Here is a 22,406-nt window from a genome sequence, read left to right on the forward strand (position 1 = left end):
GAGCAGTTCTCTTTTCCTCCAGACAAGTTAAATTACATAGCTATGTAGTTATCCAATAGATAGGCTTGGTGCCAAAATGGTACCTAATGAGTTATAAAAAAGTTAGTCATGCCAGTAATAGCATCATTAGAAACGATTGTAAAAGAGTTGTACCTCTTGGGTAACTAATACATGTTTTATAGTGCTTTGTGTATTTTCAGATGCACTCAAGGTAAATATTTATTGGTATTGAAACTGTGATGTATTTATACTGGCTCAAAATTTCCAAATAAAACAAACTGATTTAAAAAAAAAAAACAAAAAACATTTTAAGTGTTTCCTGCTGCATTGGAGGTGCAAACCCTCCCTGATGTACAGAGAAGGAAAGTAAAACTTGTTGAAAATAACAAAAATCCAGACAGGTTACATTGCAGTATTCAAACCGTATTAAACCTTTTTAACGCAATACTGTCACCTTTTTGTATAAAATATGCATTTAGATTGTAAATCCCTGGGACAAAAAGAATTTTTTGTTCTGTTTCTTTACATTTCCTAGTAGAGTTTGAAGCTGCTTACTAAGGCTAGTGGATCTGATAATATTGAGTAATGATTAAGGTAAGGAAGTATTTGCCTTGTGGTTCTTTGTGGAAGTCACTAGTAAGAAAATCCTGAAGATGCAGTGCAATTACTCTGCAAACTTAACCCATATTCTTACTTTTGTAAATCATCCTTTAATTTCTCTACAAAAACCTCACTTCTTGTGTTGGTCAGGCCAGGTTCTGTGTGGCTTGTGATATATGAAATGTTGGTTGTTGAGGAGAATAGAAATCAGTGAAATTCAGTTATTTTCTGTGTGTATCAAATAGCAACAGGGATTTTACATCATGTAAACAGTGGTGATGGAAGGGTGCAATGACTTCAGTGACATTATACAAACACCCACATTCTTTTTTGAAGTGACAGGAGAGCAAATGTGAACCCTGGTCCTGGGGGAGGTACATGCAGAATTGTTTGAGCAAATGGAGTTTGCCTACATTTATGCCGCTGTAGCAGAGTTTGAATCTGGGTATTGCAATTAAATTTTAAAATAGTACCCTTATCTCCTGCTCACTAATACCTATTGGGTTTTGGTGGGCTTTTTTTCCTTTAATGGTATGGATTGCCAAAATGCAGATTCTGGAGTTGAGATTTTGTCTCACAGTCATCCAGTTGCAGCTTCTTTACTCTGTAAAAATGTGCTTTTTGATGCCATACATGCAAATATACTTCCAATGTTTTGTGTGTTGGCTAAATAGAGTTGTGGGAAATGATATCCTTTTAATGATGGCTTTGTTCAGACTTGTTGTCCACTCCCATTCCCCTTGGAATTAGCTACAGGCTGGCAAACTGCAGTCGCCTTTATTATATTAAATACACAATGGCTCTGCTAGTAAAGTTTAACCCAAAGAGAGCAATGAAGCTGAGAGATTTCAGCTCTAGGCTGACTCAGCTATGGTGGTGTCTGCTGCCCTGCACTCCTCTGGTATGCCAGAATGGCTTTGTGATTAAACCGTCATAAATCTTAACTTTGATGTTTTCGTCTTTTATTATTTGGGGGTGCAGATTGCAAACTTCTCTTTTTGTTCTCTTTTCATAGGCTTTCCCAACTAAACCACCTAATAGAAGGCTTCTGAAATGCATGTTTTTATCTGCTGTTCTGGAACGACTTTCCTCAGTGAATCTATAGCTGAAACATTTTTAAAATGTTCGATTTCCCTCAAATTATAGATCTACTTTTGCAATCCAAGCGAACAAAGAGCAGTCTCAGTTAGCATAGTGGTATAATAACAGCATTTAATTCAATTTCAGATGGAGGAGTATCAAATCCCTGACAGAACTTGGGCCAGTTGCTCCTCTCTGTTGGCTGGGCAGGGAGCCTGACCACAGTTTTGCAGCATGGCTAGCCATGAATCTGTGGCTGGTGGAGTTATTAGAGCCTTCTAGTGGAGCTTCCTCCAGGGTATCCTCCTCCTCTGCCTTGACACTGGAATTAGCCATCCCAGTCCATGCCTGGGGACAGATGTCCCAGTTCATGCTTTATTTGGACACCATGAAAAGACATGTCAAGGGACTCTTTAGGTGGATGTCACTTGTCATTATCAGTCTACGGTTAAAGGGGAAGCAGGTACCAACCACAGGTTTCTGCCTTAATCTTCTTCAGATTATCTTGGCAATTCCGCTGAAACAGGTGCCAGAACCACAGTAAGTGATTGCATTTCAGTGAGTTTGCCTGTGAGAAGTGGCAACTTTCTCCATGAGATTTTTTCCTGACAGATACACCAGTTAATGTCAGAGCACTAATCGTGTACGTCCCTTAAACTCTTACTGCATGCTGATCTACAATATATGATAAATCCTAAACTCACTAGATGATATTTAAGGTCCATTCCAACCCATTCTATGATTCCATAATGTTATAGAATATTCCTAATAAGATTTTTAAATGTGACCCCTTCCTGATGATCAAGTGAAACACCTGTAAATAGACATCTTTCTCAGATTGTGGGTGCTGTCAGCTGTCTGTGAATGTGTAACTGTGTGAGTGAGTGTGAAACTCAGAGTGTGAGTGTGTATGTGTAGCAGTGTGTGTGCTCTTTATTTTCCCTAACATTTCTAACATCAGTGTTGGGGGAAATTTGTGAAGACAGCTCTTGAGAATTCCTCATTGTCCAAGGCAGACACTAAGCAATGTTTCCTCCTTGCTTTCATCACATTCCTATGGCAAGTCAAATGGCAATTCAAACCCCACAACAATGTTTCTTTGAAAACCTAAGTCATAATATTTGATACTACAGTAACTGCATTGGCACTGTATTTCATTGATGCTTACCTAAGTAATCCTTCCTGTGATTTGTCTGTAGTTGTGTGGACACTGTGGTTGATATCATGGTTCCTCTACAGCTGGTGACATTCTTGACTTCTGTACTGCTGGGATGTCACTATAAGATTTGACATTGGTTTGAGACTCATGTAGCCTCTTACCACTCTGTTTTAACAATAGCCTTATTTTTATGGCAGATCCAGATTTTACTCTCCTTGTTAGACTAGAATACATAACTCGTGTGTATTTGTAGCATGGACCCAAATAGCTGCTTTTGGGATTACAAGTGTTAAGGACCAAATTCATCCAACATTTGCTCACCTGCATAGTTGATAAAGCAGCTTATGTCAAGCTTCTATGAAAGCATGCATGTTTTCAGAGTTAGGATTTGGTCACTGCAAAGGAGTGGAAAGAAGCTGATTTGTCTCTTGGACCGAGCAAGTGTGAAACCTGGGGCTGAGGCACAGGGCCCAGGCTGAGAAGCTGCATGCTTTTCAGCCTGCCTCTCTCAATCAAATTTCAAAAGCCCCATCAGTTTTAATCTTTATTGGGCTGTGTGAAAGCCAAATTTGAGCATTTTAAATGAGATTATATTTTTCTTATACCTCAACACAAACAGTAACACTTGCAAGCATAGTTAAAGGCAGCACAGTTCATGTTCTGTGGGTGATGTTCCAGTGGTTCTCCCTTCTGCTGGGGCTGGGAAGGTCACTTACACTCCAAAGCAAGGCCAGAACAGCTTCTCTGGGGAGAGGTTCGGAGGAAAGGTTGGATGTGGTTGTAGCTGAGCACAGTTAGGAGTTTGCTGCCCACAGACTTTGACTGCTCTTCACTGTATGCCTTGCAGAGCTTGCAGTCTCTGGGATTGGCTGTGTGCTTGTGTACCAATTCTTTCTATCCCAGTTTATCTCAAGCAATTATTTCCTAAATCCATGGCATTTTAAGTGGATGGCCTCCACTTTCAGTTTCAGAGGGAGAGCAGGCATGCAGCTCTAGGGTGCAGTAACCTCTGTGCTGCTGTGTCTGCTCACAGCCTGAAAAGCCCATTTGTTGGGTTTTGAGGTTCTTGATTTGGATCACCCAGGTGTACCCAGAGGTTGGAAGCATGAGGCTGAGCACACACATGGACTGTGCTAGAAGCTGTGTTTGCTTGGTTTGTGTGTCTTAGTCATCCTTGCATATGAATAATGCCAATTAGAAAACCTTTTTTATGGGCCATAGTTTAAGGTAAATCAGCAGACAAAGTGTATAGCTAAAATTCTATTTCTTCAATCAAAATGGTGAAAATGGATCAAAAACAAGAGAAGAAACATGGAAAAGCCCCTTTTTGCATTGGAGATTGCATGGTCTCTATAAAATTTACAAAAGAGGTAATCTTCACAGATGTCCCTCTTCTATGTGATCTGGGGAACCCAAACTAGAGCCTTTTATTTTCCCTTTCATCCATCTGGAAGCATTGCAAAGGTAGGGATCATATTGGTTTGTTATGGTAATGAGGAGCTTCTGAAGCTGGGTACAGGCCTGCTGTTCAACAGCCCAACCTGTTTGGAGTGATTTTTTCCTTCCTTTCCACAGTCTTTTTTTTCCCTATAAGAAATGTGCAAGCATATAGATACTATAATTTGTGCTCCTTTTTTTTTTTTTTTTTGTAGATATCAGTATTACCTACAGGTGAAAAAGGATGTTCTTGATGGGCGATTGATATCCTCATTTGAGCAGGGGATTCGACTGGCTGGTCTGGCAGTTCAAGGTAGGATGATGTGACCCCATAGCCTCTGTCCAGGAATGGCTCTTGTGGTTTGTCCTTCATCTTGACTGGGCACTGAGGCCCTGCATGACTCCTGCTCACAGCAGCTGGGTTTCCAATTGTTTCCAAAGTGCATGGGTGGACTGCTGTGGATGAAACACTCACAGCCTCAGGGTGGGAACGAGGGACGACATCACAGTGCTTAACTTTCCTATTTCTAAAATTCATGCAAGCAGATCTCAACAAAACACCAGTTCTTCCAGCCCTGACCACGGAGTACTTTGCAGTAATGAATTTGCTTCACGTTCTCTGGTTTCAAATGCAAATTACATCAAAAAACATGTCAGCAGCTTTAATTTTGCCTTTAATTAAAATCTCATTTTGCTGTATAGTGCTATATGAAGTATGAAAGAACACATGACCATAATTGTTATGTGAGTTATAAGTTAATAATAAACTACTTCTTACAATATGACTTTTATTCTGAGACTCCTAAGGACATCAATAAAAGTAGGATCATAAAATGTGTATGTGCAGAGGAAGAAGCCCTGTATTTGGATAAAGTATGTTCCAGTCTATCCACAGCTGACTATGAGAACTTGAGGCAGAGTTTCAGCAGTGATGTTCTCTACATGCTCTCTGATGAGTGGGAAGCGGGAAGTATATACATAATAGCAAACACAAGGATCTGATTCTTGACAATTAAAGGTTCAATGGAGAGAAATGCTTTTATGGTCTTTTTTTAGAGCAGTAGAAACACTGTGTTTGTATCTTAAATCTTTGCTAAAAATTGAAGGGAAAATATTTCTTGTCAAATCTTGAAATGTTTGTCTAATAAAGGGAAATATGTGTATAAGATTCCATAATAAATCTTTTAATTTAGGTAAATGAAGATTTTTCCAGTGTGTAAGTAAGGTCTGAATAGATACTGAATATGTTTTTGGAGCTTTTTCCCAATTTTGAGATTGAGTCAATCCTACTGTTCCTGACCTTGTATTACTTCCTTTGTCCTTTGCATGTGATGCAACCAAAGGTATTTGAAATACTTATTTCTTTTAAACTTACAGACTCTGTTTCATGCCCATTTTGATTTCTTTCTGTTTATGTTAAAACATAACTCTGAGGTAGAAACAAAATGAAACTGCATTTTTGGCATCCTGCAATATGTGAAATTGTCTAGTAGCTTTGAAAGAATGTTTAGATAAAATGATTTATGGTGGGGATTTCCAACTCCTATAATATGAGAATCTTGTAGATGGCGTTTGATCCTGTTCAATTAGTATAAAATAAAAACCTCATGGCAAGATACTCTTTTGATATAAGCTGTTGTATATTTAACAGATAGATAAATATAGGCATTGTTTGGGGTTTTAAAATGTAGTTTAGCCTTTAGTAAGCATTTCCAAAACTCCACGGTCTCACGGACATTTGGGCAAGAATCCTCAGCCTGACAGATGAGGGAATGTGAGCATGGAGATGAGTATCTTTTGGAGAGATGTAGAAGAAGCAGAGAAGTGAGTAGAAAGATGTGGGCCAGTCAGTTAAACCAACACAGTGCCTGCACTGCTAGGTTGGCTGCAGAAGGATAAACCTTCCCCTATGCTGGCTATTGACAATTTTTAATAAAACTGACCTTTAACCTTTTTAGGTTAAACCTAAACCTTTATAGGTTTTTAACCTTTCTAGGTTGTAAATTAAGGTTTTGTTCAACTGTATAGAATTGTAGCAGAGTTAGGTTAAATTTTCTATTTTTTGTCTGGTCAGGATTGGAAATGGTGGAGAAGCAAAAGTGTGCACAATTTTTAAGGAGGCTGAGCAATCCCAGCGTTTTTTTAATGGGGGTATGATTTTAAGAAGGCTACAGAAAAACAAGCTCTTGCACTCCTGATGGTTAAGCATTGCAAATAGTCATTATATTAGGGATCAAAGAAAGAAATTACTTGTTGGCTGTCACTTGATCTCTGGTAATAACACTGTTATTTTCAGACCTCCATGTTAAAAGCTAAAGTACAAGCTAAAGTCTTTGTGCTGGGCTGTGGCTTCAGAGAGAACTTGCCCACTTGAAACTAAGCATCTGTGCAAAGGTTGAGTATGGTCTTGGCATGTGTGGAAAGTGCCAAAATGAGTAATTGTGTTGATTTTTTTTTTTCCAGCGGATTTTGGAGACTATAATCAGTTTGAATCTCATGACTTCCTCCGAGAATATGTTTTGTTTCCTATGGTGAGTTCCTTATCCCTCTCTTTTGTGGTCTTTTGAATAATTTCTCCATGACTCAGAGATGGCTTTGTTGATAACAGAGTAAAAGCACCAGCACTGGACTAGTGAAAGCAAAATTTTCTCCCCGAAACTTGATTGCGGTTGAATTATTCTATGCTGTGGAATGTCAGCCCATTTTCACTTGCTGTTGAGCCTTCACTAGGAACTGGTGCCTACAAAAGAAATGGGCATCTTTGAATAAAAAAAGGATTTGCAGCTGTTTTAGAAGGTGTATAATAGCAGTACTGTGATATTAGCAACATGGCACATCAGGGGGATGTAAGGGCTGCTGCTGTAGTAAATGTTGTGTCACAGGACAAGCCATGCAGCCACTCCTGAAGAGAGTGTGGATTTACATCAGCTGACTGTTGCACTCAAGTGAAGCCTGAATCAGGTCTTCTCAAAATGTTCTCCAGGGACATTCGCTGTAAATTCAGTTTGCATTTGGAAACTAGCAAATAACTTGAATGTTTAGGGAAGGAGCTTAGATCACTAATGGTCTTGGAAATTTGGTGACAAATGCCAAGCACTTGCAGTCTGTGACATTGAGATTCTCTGGGAGGATGAATTAGAGAAGAAATAAACCAAAACAAATGCCTGTTGAAGCTAAGGCTGGCTTTGTCTTAGATGAACAAGTCCATCTGTGTGAGTATTTAGTGTAATCTTCATAAATATAAAAGATTATGGAATTCTTTCCAACTGGAAAAAATATCTGGAAGCAGGGTGGGGTTCCCATGCCCTGAATGTAGCTGCCTGGAAGTTAAGGCATCTGGTTTCCCTCTGCAATTAGTGGAGCAGTAGAGGGAGAATGATTCATCTCACTGTAATTTGAAGGCTTGAGAAGCATTTCATCCTACTTACCCATGCTCTTTGCACAGGAACTGCAGTGGACAGTTCATCTTAAGTCTAAAAAGGTGACATCTGCCTGGTGTCTTGAAGTGAAAGTGCGAATTTGAGCCACTAGATAGTTCAATACAATCTGAAAAAAGCAGAAGGAAGATGGGAATGCACAGAGATCTGAATATGCTTTATGTAGAATATACATGTAAAATGTGGCTTCAGTATTAACCTTTCACTAATAAACTTCTGTTATCTTTTCTATGGAGCAGAATTTCTTTGGTTAGCCATCTTATCTATTGATAAGTAATTGATGATCTTGTGTACAGTTGATGGCTTATGAAGTTATGTATGATAGCCTAAATGGCAAAGAAGATGGCTGAAATTATGGTATTTCAAAGAGTTTCAAGCCCCCTGCTGTGAGGAGGGACGCCTCCCACTAGACCAGGCAGCTCAATGCCCCAACCAGCCTGGTCTTGAGCACTGCCAGGGATATACTGGTACTATTTTTCTGTTCAGAAAAAAATTAGGGGAGGTTTTAGGTCTGTAGATAAGCTTTCAGGTGGTTAATTTCTCTGTGGTTCAGCAATTTACTCTTTGAGCCCATCTCAGACCCTCTATTTTTGTGTCAGCTGCCTCCATAGTGGTGTGGTCAGCTCTCCTGCTTTGCATGCTTACCATCGCTTTGTGGTATTTTGCCTTTCATCCACGCAACTATTCCTAAATTTAAGAAGATCAGCAGAGTGTCTGCTTCCTACACCTTCAGAAGTCGACTCTTAAATCAACTGTTTCTCTAGACATTTCTTTAACTACTTTTCTTTGCTCTCCTGGGGAGGATGGATAACCTAAAAGTAAATCTTTCACTGCAAGTTCAGTAACAGTGGCTAAGTGCTGCAGATACAAACGAGTCCCTAAGCAAGCTGGGGGATTTGAGTGAATTTGGGGCATAGAAAAAGCCTCCACTGAGAACATTGCTATAAATTCATTAGTGAAGTGAGCTTGTGGATGAGGGAGGGGCAGCTGCGTTCGTGCTGTTTGATCTTGTGAGGCTACAATATGTGTCAAATGGCATTTCTTCAGCAGTGAAAAGAACAAAGTTATGTACACAGTACACCCCACAGGTGTGTGGCTGTGCATAGGCATGTACCATGCCATTTTTCATTAGCACACTACCACTTTCACATTTTTTTGTGGCAGAAGCAAATATCAGAGGGGAGGGCCCCATTGAGCAAGAAGCAGTGTATTTAAGTACATTACATGCAGCCTTAAGGCTTTCTTCAATAAAAGTAAGAACTTTGAGGTTTTGCAAGAAAGTTTTTCAGCTTCCTTTTTTTTGGCCTTGAATTTATGAGTAGACTTCCTTTATTAACTTGCTCCCAATTATTTCAGAATTGTTTCTACCGCATGTTATTAAATTTGGAGAGTATAAGAATTTCTGCTCAGAATGTGTTGCAAGCATAAAGTAGGTTTTAATGCATCTTGGAAGAAGTAGCAAAACTCAATCCCTTTAACGTGAAGAAGGGAGTACCTGTATGTTGCAGGACAAAAAAATACTCAATTTTCCATTTTTTTTTTTTATTTTCAAAAAATACTCATGAATTCATTTTCCATTTTTCCATGGTCTGTGTATTATATTGTTTTTAAAAGGTATATATTATTTTGTAGATTTCCAAATTTTTTAAGGATTTGTTCAGTACTTATCCAGGAAGAGGTCTGCACTCTGTATTCTGTTCTCTGTTTTGGAATAATAAAGACCTCACCCCATTTTTAACAGTATCTCTTTACCCTCTCAAAAGAAGGTAAAAAAAAAAAAAAATCAGAGTTTTGTGTTCTTCTCACATATTTTCAGCATCCCATGCTTTGAATTTTCAATGCGGTCAGTGATAGGTCCTCTCTCTGTTACTACAAGTCTTGAACTGTCTGCTGTCATAATTTCTGTCTGCCATATTATGCTCTCTCTCTTTGGCTGACTAGTTTTTGATGCTGCTTCATGTTCTTACAGGATTGGACCCAGGATGAAGCTGTCCTGGAGGACTTGACTCAGAAGGTTGCTCAGGAGCACCGAACTCACAGGTGAGCTTGACATGATAAAGTTTGTGCTATTTTTTAAAAATTTTTTTATCATCATTCTAGTACTTCCCTGCCTCCCCATGCATTCCTGGCAGTGTTTAACTAGCTTATCTTCATGTTGCTATTATGCTTTGTGTCACTGGATTTTTAATTAGTCTATCACAGAAGATTATCTGCCTCTTGTAAACATAAAATGGCTGAGGAGCTTAATCCCAAATAAACGAGCATTTACACCCTTGAGTTTAATGAGCATGTGAAACCCTACTGGTGCTATGCAGTTGACTCCTCTCTCTTTCTGATTTCATTTAAATCCTGATGTGAAAGACCCTGTGACTTGATCAGTGGTGATCCGAGAGCCTCTTTCAAGAGGAGGGGGATACAAATGCTCTTGGTGTAATGGAAATGAAAATAACAGGAATTGGGTTTGAAGTCTCAAGGAGAAGACACAATATAGTGTTACCAGTTAATGAGCCAGGAGTGTGTGCATTAGTGCTTCACTAAAAAAACCTTCTTTGTGAGCAAGTGTCTTTCATGTTGTCCAGGTGTTCAGTGGTGGAAGTGTTCAAACCTCTAGAGTGCTGTTATGGGAAAAAATGGCAGTGCCCACATGTCATATGCAATAGGAATATTATGTGAAGGATGCTGCATTCCCCATTACATGAGAGAAAGTGGTTGTAAAAGGACAAATACCAATCCCTGAGTCTAAGGCCGTTCTCAGTTTTGAGTTTCAATGCAAGCCTGGGCCTTTGATGCAACCAAAGGAATAGCTTCCAAGCTGGTCATGAACAGGCCTGGTTCTGTTCTCTCCCTGCCATGGGCTGCTTGTGTGATCTTGGTTAACTCACAGACTTGAAAGGAAAGATTTCCCACCTGCTGTGCTCTATAGTGCTATTTCTGCAACACAAAGAGCAAATACTTCCTATCACTTCAGCAGGTAGATCATATTCCACCTCCCTTCTCCCAGGTATTTGGTTCCTATATTTCTGCTTGTAAGCTATGGTAAGGAGGAGTAAAGAGGAGAAAAATTATTAGTGGCTTTTTTTGGACCAACCTGCAATCTATTCTGACCTGCTTTTGAGAATTGAAATCTGTTTGAATTCCTGAGCCGTGACAGGAGAGTGTGTAGACACATGTGTAAAGGTTTTCAGCTGGTTTGTTCTCTCTTATGAAAGAGAATCTGTTCAACTTTTGGATTTAGTGCCTGTGTTTTTGAACAGCCAACTTGAAAATGTAGGTCTTTCCTTTTAAGTCATTTTAGGACGCTTCAGTGGCCTTGTATAATATTCAGACAGATTAGCACCCCTATGGTTCAAGTTGTCCATCCAAAACTATCCACAACCTGGTGGTTTAATAAAGCCTGGAGAAGATTTTATGTGTGGAAGAAGCTGAGTAATGTGATCAGTTCTGTTTGTTCCTCCTGTCATTTGAAGTGTGCTTTGTACATTAGCTTAGTGACATTTAGTAAAATTTGCCCCCTTGCTGAAAAGGATCCTAATGTTGAAAGCTATCGTTGTGTTGTGCATTTCTAGGCAGCATTTCCAAAGTGTCTTCTCAAGTGATTTGTGAAACTCACTTTTTTTTTTGCTAGTATTTGTGTGTGTGTGTGTGTAATATTGAGCTATTCACTGCCTTTTGTTAATGTAATTGCAGTGGCATTACAGCAGCAGAGGCTGAGCTAATGTACATCAATGAAGTGGAACGTCTGGATGGGTTTGGACAGGAAATTTTCCCTGTGAAGGTATGTCAGTGTATATTATAAAGGAACCTCTGAATCAAACGATGCAGAACTCTGCAGCAACCTTTGGTCTGCATCCAAGTCATGTTTGTCCGAAAGAGACGGGACTTGTTTAACTGCTTCAGAGGGTGAAATGACTGCTGGTCGTTTGAACGGACATTGCAACATGAGGGTTACTTAGGCCTACAGTGCTGCTTCTCTTCCATGAAAATCCTTGTTACAGAAGAGGTTGCTATGTTCTAGGGTGTACTCTCTTGGGAATAAGAGATGATCCTTGCTTTTCTTTCATCTGCTGTCAATGGGAGAGTGGCCAGGGCAAATGAATCTCAGTTCTGGTCATCTTTAACTGGATAGGAAAAGGAGACCTTGTCTTTCTAAGTTGCTACTTACCAACCATTAACTTCACTTTTCCTTAATTTCCAATGTGTGCATGCAGGTCCTCCATGCATTTTTAATGAGTGGGAATTTCAGGGATTATTTTGCATAGTAGTCACTTTCCCTTCACTGGAAGTCCCATCCTGCCATGGATTGTCTGGATGTGTGACCTTATGGAGCACATGCTGCCATGATAAAGTTGTGCTGAGAAACTGAAAACCACTGTTCCCAACATGACCCATTTCTTTTTGCTAACCTACCCAGACACCATAAGTGGTGGATTGTGAGTGGTTTTCCTGCTATTTAAAGATAACTTGGAATTTAAAAACAAACCCAAATGCACACTAAACAAAACAAGCTCCCTGCTTGTTTTGAAGTCAAAATTGATCCTTTGGCACCAATCTTAGAATTGGCCTGGAGGGGAGGAGCTGAATGGCAAAAAACTTTCAACCTACCAAAAAATTTTGGAATGTTCATTGTCAATGAACTAAATGAAAGCTCTCCTCAAATTCATTTGGAATAATGCTGCACACTACTGCAACAGATTTCTGTGTTGGAAGTGTCATTAGATATTATTGCATGTGTCTGTAAGGTAAGTATGAACAATGGACTGGGTGCTCTGCAAAATGGCAGGAAGGTGTTAGTTAGCCTTGCATCAAGGAGCAGCATGCTGGCCATGGACACAAACAGAACTGCATTCAAAGGGGAAAACAAAAGGTTTCTCTTTCTTCCCAGGTAGAAAATGTTGTTAGAATTGCGTGTTTTTCTTTCCATGTGGGTATTTGTGTGTATACACGCACACACGTAGATATATGTACTTGTATGTATACAAATGCATACATTTTCCCCCATGTATTCCCAATCTTTTTGCCTTGTAAAACTCCCTGTGGCACAAGGCAGAAGAATGTGTTATCCTCTAATCAGACTACACTGCTGTCTCTCAGCTTGTGGATGAATATTCAGCCATGGTTTGTTTGCAAAAGGCCTAGCACTCAGTAGTTAAGTGCAGAAACTCCATCATTGCCTTCTGAGGTTCAAGCACAGCAAGGCCAGGAGAACAGCTCTAACCTAGTCTATTAAAATGCAGGGGCACCTGATGGTTTGTACAGTGTGTGCAGGCATATCCTTTCTTCTAGCCATGCTTTCTAACCACACTTGTGGTGTTAGAGTGATTTCTGTTTACCACTTTAAAGTGTGACTCAATTACTATATATGCAGCTGAGGGGGAACTGTTCTTGCTTGTTGATAAATGTAGAAAAACCTCTTTGTCAACAGTATTAAGCTTTTGTAGCAAAAAAAAAAAAAAATAGGAAAAGGTTTTTTAAGAAAACAGATTGCAAAATGGATCAGGAGCACGTGGTTTTTCAAACAGGAGCCTGCAAGGAGACATGGGTAGGTGCAAAAGTAATAGGACTTCTTAGAGTCCACTGGTTTTGCATTGTTTTTATGTGGTGTGTGCAGTTGAATATTTAACCCAACTACTGAAAATCGATAGAAGATATAGCTGCATAGAGATGAAAGTACTTTTTGGGGTGACATGCTGTGAATTTCTACATGGACGACTTAAAGGAGGAAGTGTGAAGGGTAGAGCTTTTGAGAGGGATTCCATCTCCAGGTGTGGTGTTCTGAAATCTGTACATGTTTTAACAGATGTCTGGAGAAACACCATGACTGTGAAAGAGAGCTACTGCTTTTGGTATTCCTACAGGCTCTAGATAGTTGCAATCACAAAGACAGGTGGGATATTATACAGTGAATGCCAGTTTGTGGTCTGCATGGTGTTTGGAGAGGAGAACTTGAAGGTCATTTATCCTTCTTCTGTTCTCACTAATCAGCACAATGAATCCACTTAAGTGCTAACTGCTCTTAAATAATGAAAATCAGAGTCCAGTCAAGCTGCAAAATATAGGTTGGTCCTGCATCCACAATGAAGGGCTTTTCTTTGTACTTCAGCATGCATTCCTGTAAACCTATTGACCAGAGTATTTATTAAATTAAATTTATTATCCTTTCTCTGCAGGATAACCATGGAAATGACATACACCTTGGTATTTTCTTCATGGGCATCTTCATAAAAAACAGAATTGGAAGGACAACTGTGATCTATAGGTAAAAATGAGGGTCTTTTATATTATTATCCAGAGCTGTATGTGTGGGATTTTTTTCCTTACTTGCATCTGTGACTGTAATAGTGCCAATCCTCTAACTAAGGAGTAGTAACCTTGCTGTTTTCAGGATTGGTCTTGTGGCCCAAAGAGAGATAAAGAATAATTTCTGATGTCTGTGAATGGGTTGGATGGCGAGAAAGTTGTAGTAGCCTGTCATGTATCTTGTTCTAGTTTACAAGGCTTTGATCCCTTTTCTTCTCTTGTCTTTGTCTTCTTCTTTGATGCTTCTGAATACAAATCTGTTAAACCTCACAGCTGGCAGCCTGGGAGCTCAACACTTCTGAAAATCTGGTTGCCACATTTAGGTGCCCCACTAAAAAAATGTTCAACTTTCTTATTCTGTGATTTTGAGAATCAGAGTTGTGTCACTCTATTGTTTCTTATGCAGTTTATTTTGGTTAATAAGAATTAGTTATCCATTAACTTTCTTTTGTGGGTTTGTTCTGTATGAAAATGTTGCTAGAAATCTCCATGGTTTCAGGGAGGGATAGTAGCTCGTTGCTATTCTTCTAGTGGGTATTTTTATTACTGTTGCTGTTTACTTGAAGTGGATTTTTACTAATCCCTGTGATTAGAGTAGGAATTTTGTGCAGCCTTAAAGTTGTGGGTTTTGAGGTGCACTGATTTTCAGTCAGTAGCTAAGGCTTATATCAGACTTCAGCTGGAATTTTGGGGGAGGGTTGCCTTAAAAGAGCTTTCATTAGTCAGCTTAAAAAATGTTAGTGTTCCCTTTTCCCTGTAGCTCTGGTTTTGCATATGTAATTTTGAGAAGGAATTAGATAATCCTTTAATTGGGCTAGGTGACAAAAGCAAGAAGTTTCTTTACATGTAGAAATGAGAGTTAGTGCTGGGATTCTAACTCTCTGGAAATATGCACTGCAAGCATCCTGCCATGACATGAAGAGGAATGCATGCTGCAAACAGAACAAACAAGTCCCTTCCATACCCGTGGATTGCATGCAATGTACGCAAATGTCTGTCAGCTATTTGTAAGAAGATTATAACTCAGATCTTGGGCAACCTCACAATTACTTGGGAAAAAAAAAATAAAAAGATTGCAAACATAAGGCCAGAGTATTAACATGGTATGCATAGCCTACATAACCATGTTGTCAACTTAACCTTCTTTAGCAAGAATTAGCGCTGAATGAAAGGTGGAAATGGCATTTGGGGAGGAATGACACTTAAAATAATTCTGTTACATGTCACCAAAATCAATCAGTTCCAAAATGCCACAGTTCAGTAAAATGGTTATCATTACTGTGTTTTCAATGTGTCTTCTATTGTGGGTCTTCAAATTCGTATTTTTAAAGACAGCTTTTAACTCTCCTGCTTTGGGTTAAGAGCTGTTTAATCAGAACCTGATTTCCTTGTTTTCCTGACCAGGTTTCTTCACCAAAAAGTTACTGAAAACCTTTCCCATAAAATGAGACTGATGTTGACTAAAGGATTCTTACTCTGTTTGTGAAATGTTTGAATGTATGTGTTGGCAAACTCCAATGCATTTTTTTACTCTGCAGGTGGAATGACATTGGGAATATTGCTCATAACAAGTCTTCAATTGTTCTAGAGTTGATCAACAAAGAAGAGAATGTACTCTTTCACACAGTAAGAAAAAGATCTGATCAGTGTCATCATGAAAGCTACTTACGTAAAAATAAACCTTTAAAATTCTTTTTTCCCAGAGAGGCTCACTTGCATAACACCACCCCCCTCACATTCCTGTTGTACTTTATGCAGAAAGAGAAATTAACTTCATTTAGCTACTAATTTCTGTGTTTTCTTCCAAGCATCCTGAAATGTCCTGTGCTGGGAAGTCTGCAAAAAAACTGAAGTGCCTTTAGAATGGCATAAATACAGCAGCATAAGTAGAAACTGGGAATGAGCTACCATATGTGTACTCAGAGGGCCATGAGGATGTTCTGTGCTGTGTAAAATCACTCCACATCTCCCTGAACCAAGGCCAGTACAGAAACTGGACCAGCAAGCTCGAGCCATTTTATTGCTGCAGTCCCCCCATACTGTGCCTTAGCAGTGAAGTGGCAGTGTGTAAATGCACACCACTGGGTTTCAGTAATCCTATGCCATCAGTGCTCTTGAGACCACTAGATGTGTTCTTGGGAGCCAATTCCATGGTAGACCACGGAATAGGCCATGGGAGACCTTACCCAGCATTCCTGCAACTGGATTTTAAAAAGCTTTTGTCACTTCTTGGTAAAAATAACAAAATAATTTTTTCCTATTTTTTCTCATTTTTAAAGGATGATCTTGAAAATGCTAAATATATTTCACGTCTCTTTGCATCAAGACACAAGTTCTACAAACAGAACAAAATCTGCACAGAGTGAGTACTCTTGCTTCACAGTTGCTTTCTGACACCTTGCTTTGGAATTGGTCTGAATTTTGGCATGACTGGTTTTGCTTGGTTTTGGGGATTTTTTTCTTTTCTTTTTTTTTGGGAGGGGGAGGTGATGTTTGTTTTTGGTTTTGGATTTTTTTGGGTTTTTTTCCTAGTCACGTATGTCAGTTATTCTTCTCCCCTTTCCCTTTTTTTCTGGTTTTGTTTTAACCAACAGCAAGGACAGATGGTTGGGAGCCTTGTGAGCTTTGGTGCTCCTCATGCAGCCAAATCCTACAGGGATCCAGGGAGTCTTGAATTGGAGGTCTTGGTGTCTGCTCTTGATAGCCTAGAGTATTAGCCTAAACTGGAGTGAAAGGTGACATTGGTCAGCATGTCAAAATGTGAGCTGTAGCAGCAGATGCACTGCCCATCCAGCAGATAAAGGTGCTGGAGAGTGGAGGCTGTCATCTTCTAGTTTGGGCGGGATGATTTATCTGCCTCTTATGCATGCTGAACAAGGAAGGACACCTGGGTGTGTTAATCTGCGTTGCTGTGCTGCCACAACACAGCAGAGATTGTAAATCTAAACCTGAAGTCTCCTTTAGGCTCTGGTTTGAGCACTTTCTTAGAAACTGGCCTTGAGCTAGTCCTCTCACATAGGTGGATTCCTTCTCACTGAAGGAGGAATTCATTAGGCTTTAGCTTTAATTCAAAAGTCTGTTTCTTAGCTGAGATGTTTCATTTTTACCAGCACACATTTTCAGATTGAGATAAATTTGGCTTTCAAAAGGTTAGAGTTTTGAGAAATTTTCGTGGCGTGCTGGGCATGTATAACAGAGAACATTAAATTCTTGCAAAACTTACCATGAAGAAGTCTCATCTCTATCAACAACTCTAGTTAGAGCTGGACATCCCATCTGTTCAGCTGGGTAATGCCATCTGTTGGAAAATAAAGCCAAAATGGTGAGGGGAAGATTGGAAGGTCTTTCATGTGTGCCCACATTATATTGACATATGGTGAGTTAGAGCATAGGAGAGTCCAGAGAGGTGAACTGCTTCAAGTGATCTTTTCACTTACAGAAAAGAGATGTTGGTTGGATTTTACATGTTGCTTACAGTTCCTGGGAAGTGAGTGAAAGACTGGAAAAGACATTTCTTAGCAGCATATAATGGATTTCAGTAGTCCAATACTAATTTCAATTTTAATGGTTCCAGAGGGATTGAATTCAAAGGGAGCTCCTGATTGTTTTCCCTGTGACAGTCAAGAAAGAAAACAAAATACCATAGTGTGCCACCTTGGGATATTTCCCCTTTGAAGCTGTGTTGGGGTCAACAGAGAGAACTTTCTGTTGCCAGTCACAATCCAGACTGCAGAAGCCATAGCTTCTGATCATGTTTCTTACTAAACACTGAACCATAAGTATGTGGGTCCTATGAAAGTGTTGTATGTAGCAAATTCACAGGCCACTTGCAGATATTTGGACTAATAAAGGTAGGGGATGTCACAAAGTCAAAGAGGGAAATAACAAGTTTCAATGTATTTTGGTCATTAGAACTGCTCTCCTGACCATGGTCTCATGTGGTATAAGCTTGTGTGCTAGAGCTTCAGATATTGATGACAGCATATGCCAGTGTATGTTTTCTAGCCAAATAATTTTCCTGCCCTCTGTGTTAAAATGATAGTTGTTTGTTTTCCTGTGTGCCTTTCCTCTAATTGCACATAACATCATTCACCAGATCAGAAACTGTAAGAGGACAAATTCCACCTTTCCTCTCTTCACGTAAGCACTATATTTCTACCTCCTTTCAACTTGTTTCTTTCCCTTTCTCGTATTTTTTTTATCTCCTACACTCCTTGCTCCTTCCACCGCACCTGGCTACTCTAACATTGTATGTGGCTCTGCTAGTATTGTCTAACCAGATGTTTTTTTTTTCCTTTTCTTCCTGATCTGTGTGCATTGCTTTGGAGTGATTGCTGTCAATTTCATAACATTGTCCTTGTGTTAATGTTCACATTAAGTCACCTGAGATTGTACCTGTCTGCCATGTTCAGTTTTTTACTTAAGAGACATGTTGAATTCATTTTAAACCAGAATTTTTCTTTCTTGTATTTCCATGTGAGCCAAACAGGATAATGATCAAAAGGCATGTATAGTTTGGAATGGGAACATTTCCTGTATTTAAAGGAGAACCTGAATTATTTTCATTTATCCATATATCTGAAAATCTCAGTAATGAGCAATATGAACAGATTCTTCGCATCTTGTTTTTCCCATTCATTCTTGACTCAGAATTGAGATATTGTGGTTTCTATCATTTCTCTTTTTCCTCCACAGACAATCAAATTCTCCTCCCCCTATCCGACGACGGCCAACCTGGAGTAGGTCATCTTTGGTACGTGCCACTCTGAGGTCTTTAAGAATATCTATACCATTTCTGATGGGATGAGGCATTGTGTAAGATGAGCAACTTTCTAAATTTCAACTAAGCCCATTAACTCATTTCTTGTTGGCAATATGATTGGAATGAGTTTCAAGGGTGTGACTGCCCAGATTGATTAACTGGATAATATCACCACTGAGTAGTAAAAATTACAGTCTTCAAGGCATTCTATTTTTATTTGCCATGCAGAAACTGAGCATCTTTTCTGCTGCATTGAGGTTATTTCAATATGTAGAGAAAATAATCCTCTAGAAAGAGTTTGAAGTGTCTTGTTCTCTGTGCATCAAATCTAGTCATTACAAAATGTTACATTTCACAGTTCTTCAATCCTCATGTTTTTATATAAAGACTACTTACAATTTAGCAGCTTCTTGGGTTAGGACCCTATTTTATGTGTAAAATAACTGTTAATTTAAGTTAAACTATTAGAATCAGTCAAGATTGTGATTCAGAGTTTTTCTTAAATTGTTTTTATTTCTATTTAACTAATCCCCAGAAACACTATCAATCTGACAAAACTGGGTGTTTTTTCCTGAAATATTAAAAAAAAAAATTCATATGTTAGTCTTTTTTTTTTCCTCCTGTCCATTCTAAAGAAACTCTTTTTGGATTAAATTTTAACATCTAGTATGTCAGTATTTTTTCATCTTATTTAACCGATTCTGAATTTCTGTAACAGTAGCACTGCTGGTTCCTTGGACAGAGGGCAATATTATCTCTATGCAGGTTGCCAGTTTTCATGTGTGGTATAAGTTGTACCTACTTTGTAGACCTTTCCAGAGTGAAAAGTCCATTACCCTATTGCTGCCTGGCAGAAAGGTGATGTGGGCAAGTGTTTTCTTGACATTTCCCCATAGTGTGGTTACAGTTTGTGAAAATGTTCCAAAATTAGGCTTAAGCAGGTACTGATTTTAAGATAGCTTTATCCTTGCAGATTTCAACGCAGGTTATTTTCCTATGTGAATGTATAGAATCCATTAGATCTAAAGTTGCACTCTCTGTGTCCCAGGCACTGGCAGGAAAGCTGCTGTAGCTGCCTCCAGGTTTCTTTGTCTTTCCTTTGTTAAGGTGTCATGATGCAATACACAGGCTGTGTATTGCATTCTCTGTAGCATATTTACAATATTTTTGGTATCTATGAGTTAGAACCGTGGAAATAACTATGAAAAAACTGACGGTGAAAAAAATGTATGGTCCTTTGCATTTTTATGCTACAGCCTCTGTAATATCATGAGGGGGGAAAGTGAGCTGCTTTCTAAATTATATGTGAAAAATGGAAATCTGCTCTTTCAAAAGAAAAAACAAATCGTGCTGACACTTTGTTTTAAGCATAAGCATGCAGCAAGCTTTAAATCCCCAGAATCTCAGGAAGATCAAGAGGAAGAATGTGGGCTCATCAATTGAAAAAAGTGCACTGGGCTGCTGACTGCTCACGGTGAACTTTCAGCTGCCTTTTTCATAATTGTTCTGCTAACTTGTTGGAACAGTTCTCTTTGGGAGGAAAAAAAAAGCCCTCCTGACTGTTTTCTGAACTGCACATACCTTCATACACCTACCTATTCATTTGTCTTGTGTAGCAATAAATCAGTAGGCAGAAATGGGAAGTGAAGTGGAATCTTTTGGGTGAGGCTCTACCATTTCACTAGGCATCATGTTCTTTGCTTTCAGATCAAGACCCTTTATATGGTTTTGGCATGGTTTCTGCTGTCTCTTTTTCCTGTCAGACCACCCAGCAATGTTGGTTTTCCAAAAAAAAAAAAACCCTCAGTGTAGGAGATCTTAATATAATGGTATGTTTAATTACCTGATTTTTAAAAAAAATAAGTCATCATTAATTGTTGTTCTGCAGACCCCAGGGTTCTCTTTTTTCAGAGGAGGCAGATCGGCCTTAGAAATAAAAATTCCAGATTTCTTGCAGATACCTTTCATAACATCTATCACAAAGAAAACTGTCTGCTCCAGATGTATGCATTCTTAGTAGAAGTCACTTCTCTTTCCTTGCACTTTTTCTCTGCCCTCCATTTCATTTGTTAGGCTTTCCAGCACCAGCTCCAGCCTCAGCTCCTCTGCTAAAATTGTCAACAGCAGTCTCCTTGGCCCAGGTTGTTCAGTGAGACTAGGGTTTTATACCTTTGGAAGCAGTTCTTGTAGCAAAAATACTTCTTGCTGTTTTCGAGCTCTGGCTTAACACACCTATTTTGTATGCAAGAATTCATACCAAGCTTGGTATCTTTGATTCTTATTCCTTCTCACCATTTACATGGAAAATGTAAATCTTACCTCTTCCCCACCCCCTCTTTGCTAGCAAACTTGCAGGGTGCTTATTTGGTGCATGTGCACACAAAGGCAGATTATGTGGGGTTTTTTGCCTTGGGCATCCACAGTATTCCTTAATAGTTTGAACTACGTGAATCAGCCTGGATGAAAAGCCCTTATTCTGCTGCTAAGGAGGACACATTCATGAGACAGGAGTGTCTTCCTTGTCTTTCTGCTTACTTCATATATTGAAATATGTTTTCATAAACTTTGCTCAGTGACACCAGACAGCACATTGCAGAGCAGGTGGCAAAGTAGAATTGCTAAACACATTGGTTTACCAAGAGACAAAGCTGGGGAATACAGCATCAGCTCTGATTTATTTTCTGTAAATGATCCTGCTGATTTAATACTGAATTGCCCCATCTGGGATTTGCATTTAAAAAATTCTTTCAGTGCAGGTTATTGGAGTAAACTCGAATTCATTATCTAAGGAATTCAATGTTTGTGTAATTTACAGAGTTATTTTAAATCCATATGTGGTCTTATTGCGTGTATAACAGTGTCCTAAATCCTTGAATTTGTTCCATGTCTGCTTTTGTCCTGATTAGATGTCTGTTTTGTTTGGGTTTAATTCTTCAAGGGCAAGGGCTTTTAATAAAAATGTGAAGAATTTTAAAAGAGCTGAAATTAGGGATGTTGTTTTCTGAAGTGGTTGAGAACTCTAAACTGGTCAGTTTTGGACTGGCCAGTTTAGATTAGTAACAAAATTTAGCAAGGAATTTACAAAAAGTTATTCTCTGTTCTATAAGGAGCTGCCAAGATGTGTTTTTGGCTGGGTAAGAAGGAGCAGTATTCAGTGGAAAGGGCACAGAACCATTTTTCCTGTTTCAGTTGCAAAAATTGTGGCTAATGCTTTTTTATTTCCTTGTGCTTTTATTTCAGCCAAGACAACATCCTTTTATACTGCCTCCTATGCATGTCCAGTGTGGAGAACACTACACTGAAACACATAATTCACAAGGTACTTAGAGCATATATTTTCCCTTTAATGTACTTCAATTTTATGTGTATGCAAAGAAGCTCCTAAGCCTTATATCCAGATTTATAATGCCGTCATGGTCAAATGGGAGCTGCTGCTGCAGGAGAACTAGCAGTTTTATAGTTAATGTTGCAGTAAGTCTTCTGTTTGAAGTCCAACTCCAGTTTTCAAATTTCCCTAAAATATCTGCTTGTGATTATATGGACCTTAAACTTGGTATTCCAGTTCAGTGAACTGAAAAAATAATTTCTGAAGGGAGTGTGATGGCTGTACTCAAAGGCAGTGCCAGCTGGGGCC

At 39.1% G+C, this 22,406-nt stretch overlaps 1 protein-coding gene across 1 annotated transcript in view; it reads left to right on the forward strand.

Moving 5' to 3' along the window:
- PTPN14 (protein tyrosine phosphatase non-receptor type 14) overlaps positions 1-22,406 on the forward strand; it is a 65,230-nt gene that overhangs the window by 25,617 nt on the left and 17,207 nt on the right. Inside the window, exons 3-11 of the mRNA XM_066547842.1 lie at positions 4,492-4,589; positions 6,740-6,807; positions 9,683-9,753; positions 11,401-11,488; positions 13,881-13,969; positions 15,549-15,636; positions 16,290-16,372; positions 18,706-18,763; positions 22,013-22,091. Coding sequence (XP_066403939.1) covers positions 4,492-4,589; positions 6,740-6,807; positions 9,683-9,753; positions 11,401-11,488; positions 13,881-13,969; positions 15,549-15,636; positions 16,290-16,372; positions 18,706-18,763; positions 22,013-22,091 — 722 coding nt within the window. The remainder of the gene's footprint in view (positions 1-4,491; positions 4,590-6,739; positions 6,808-9,682; positions 9,754-11,400; positions 11,489-13,880; positions 13,970-15,548; positions 15,637-16,289; positions 16,373-18,705; positions 18,764-22,012; positions 22,092-22,406) is intronic.

The sequence above is a fragment of the Molothrus aeneus genome, chromosome 3 (genome assembly GCF_037042795.1).
Source record: "Molothrus aeneus isolate 106 chromosome 3, BPBGC_Maene_1.0, whole genome shotgun sequence".
NCBI classification, from domain to species: Eukaryota; Metazoa; Chordata; class Aves; order Passeriformes; family Icteridae; genus Molothrus; species Molothrus aeneus.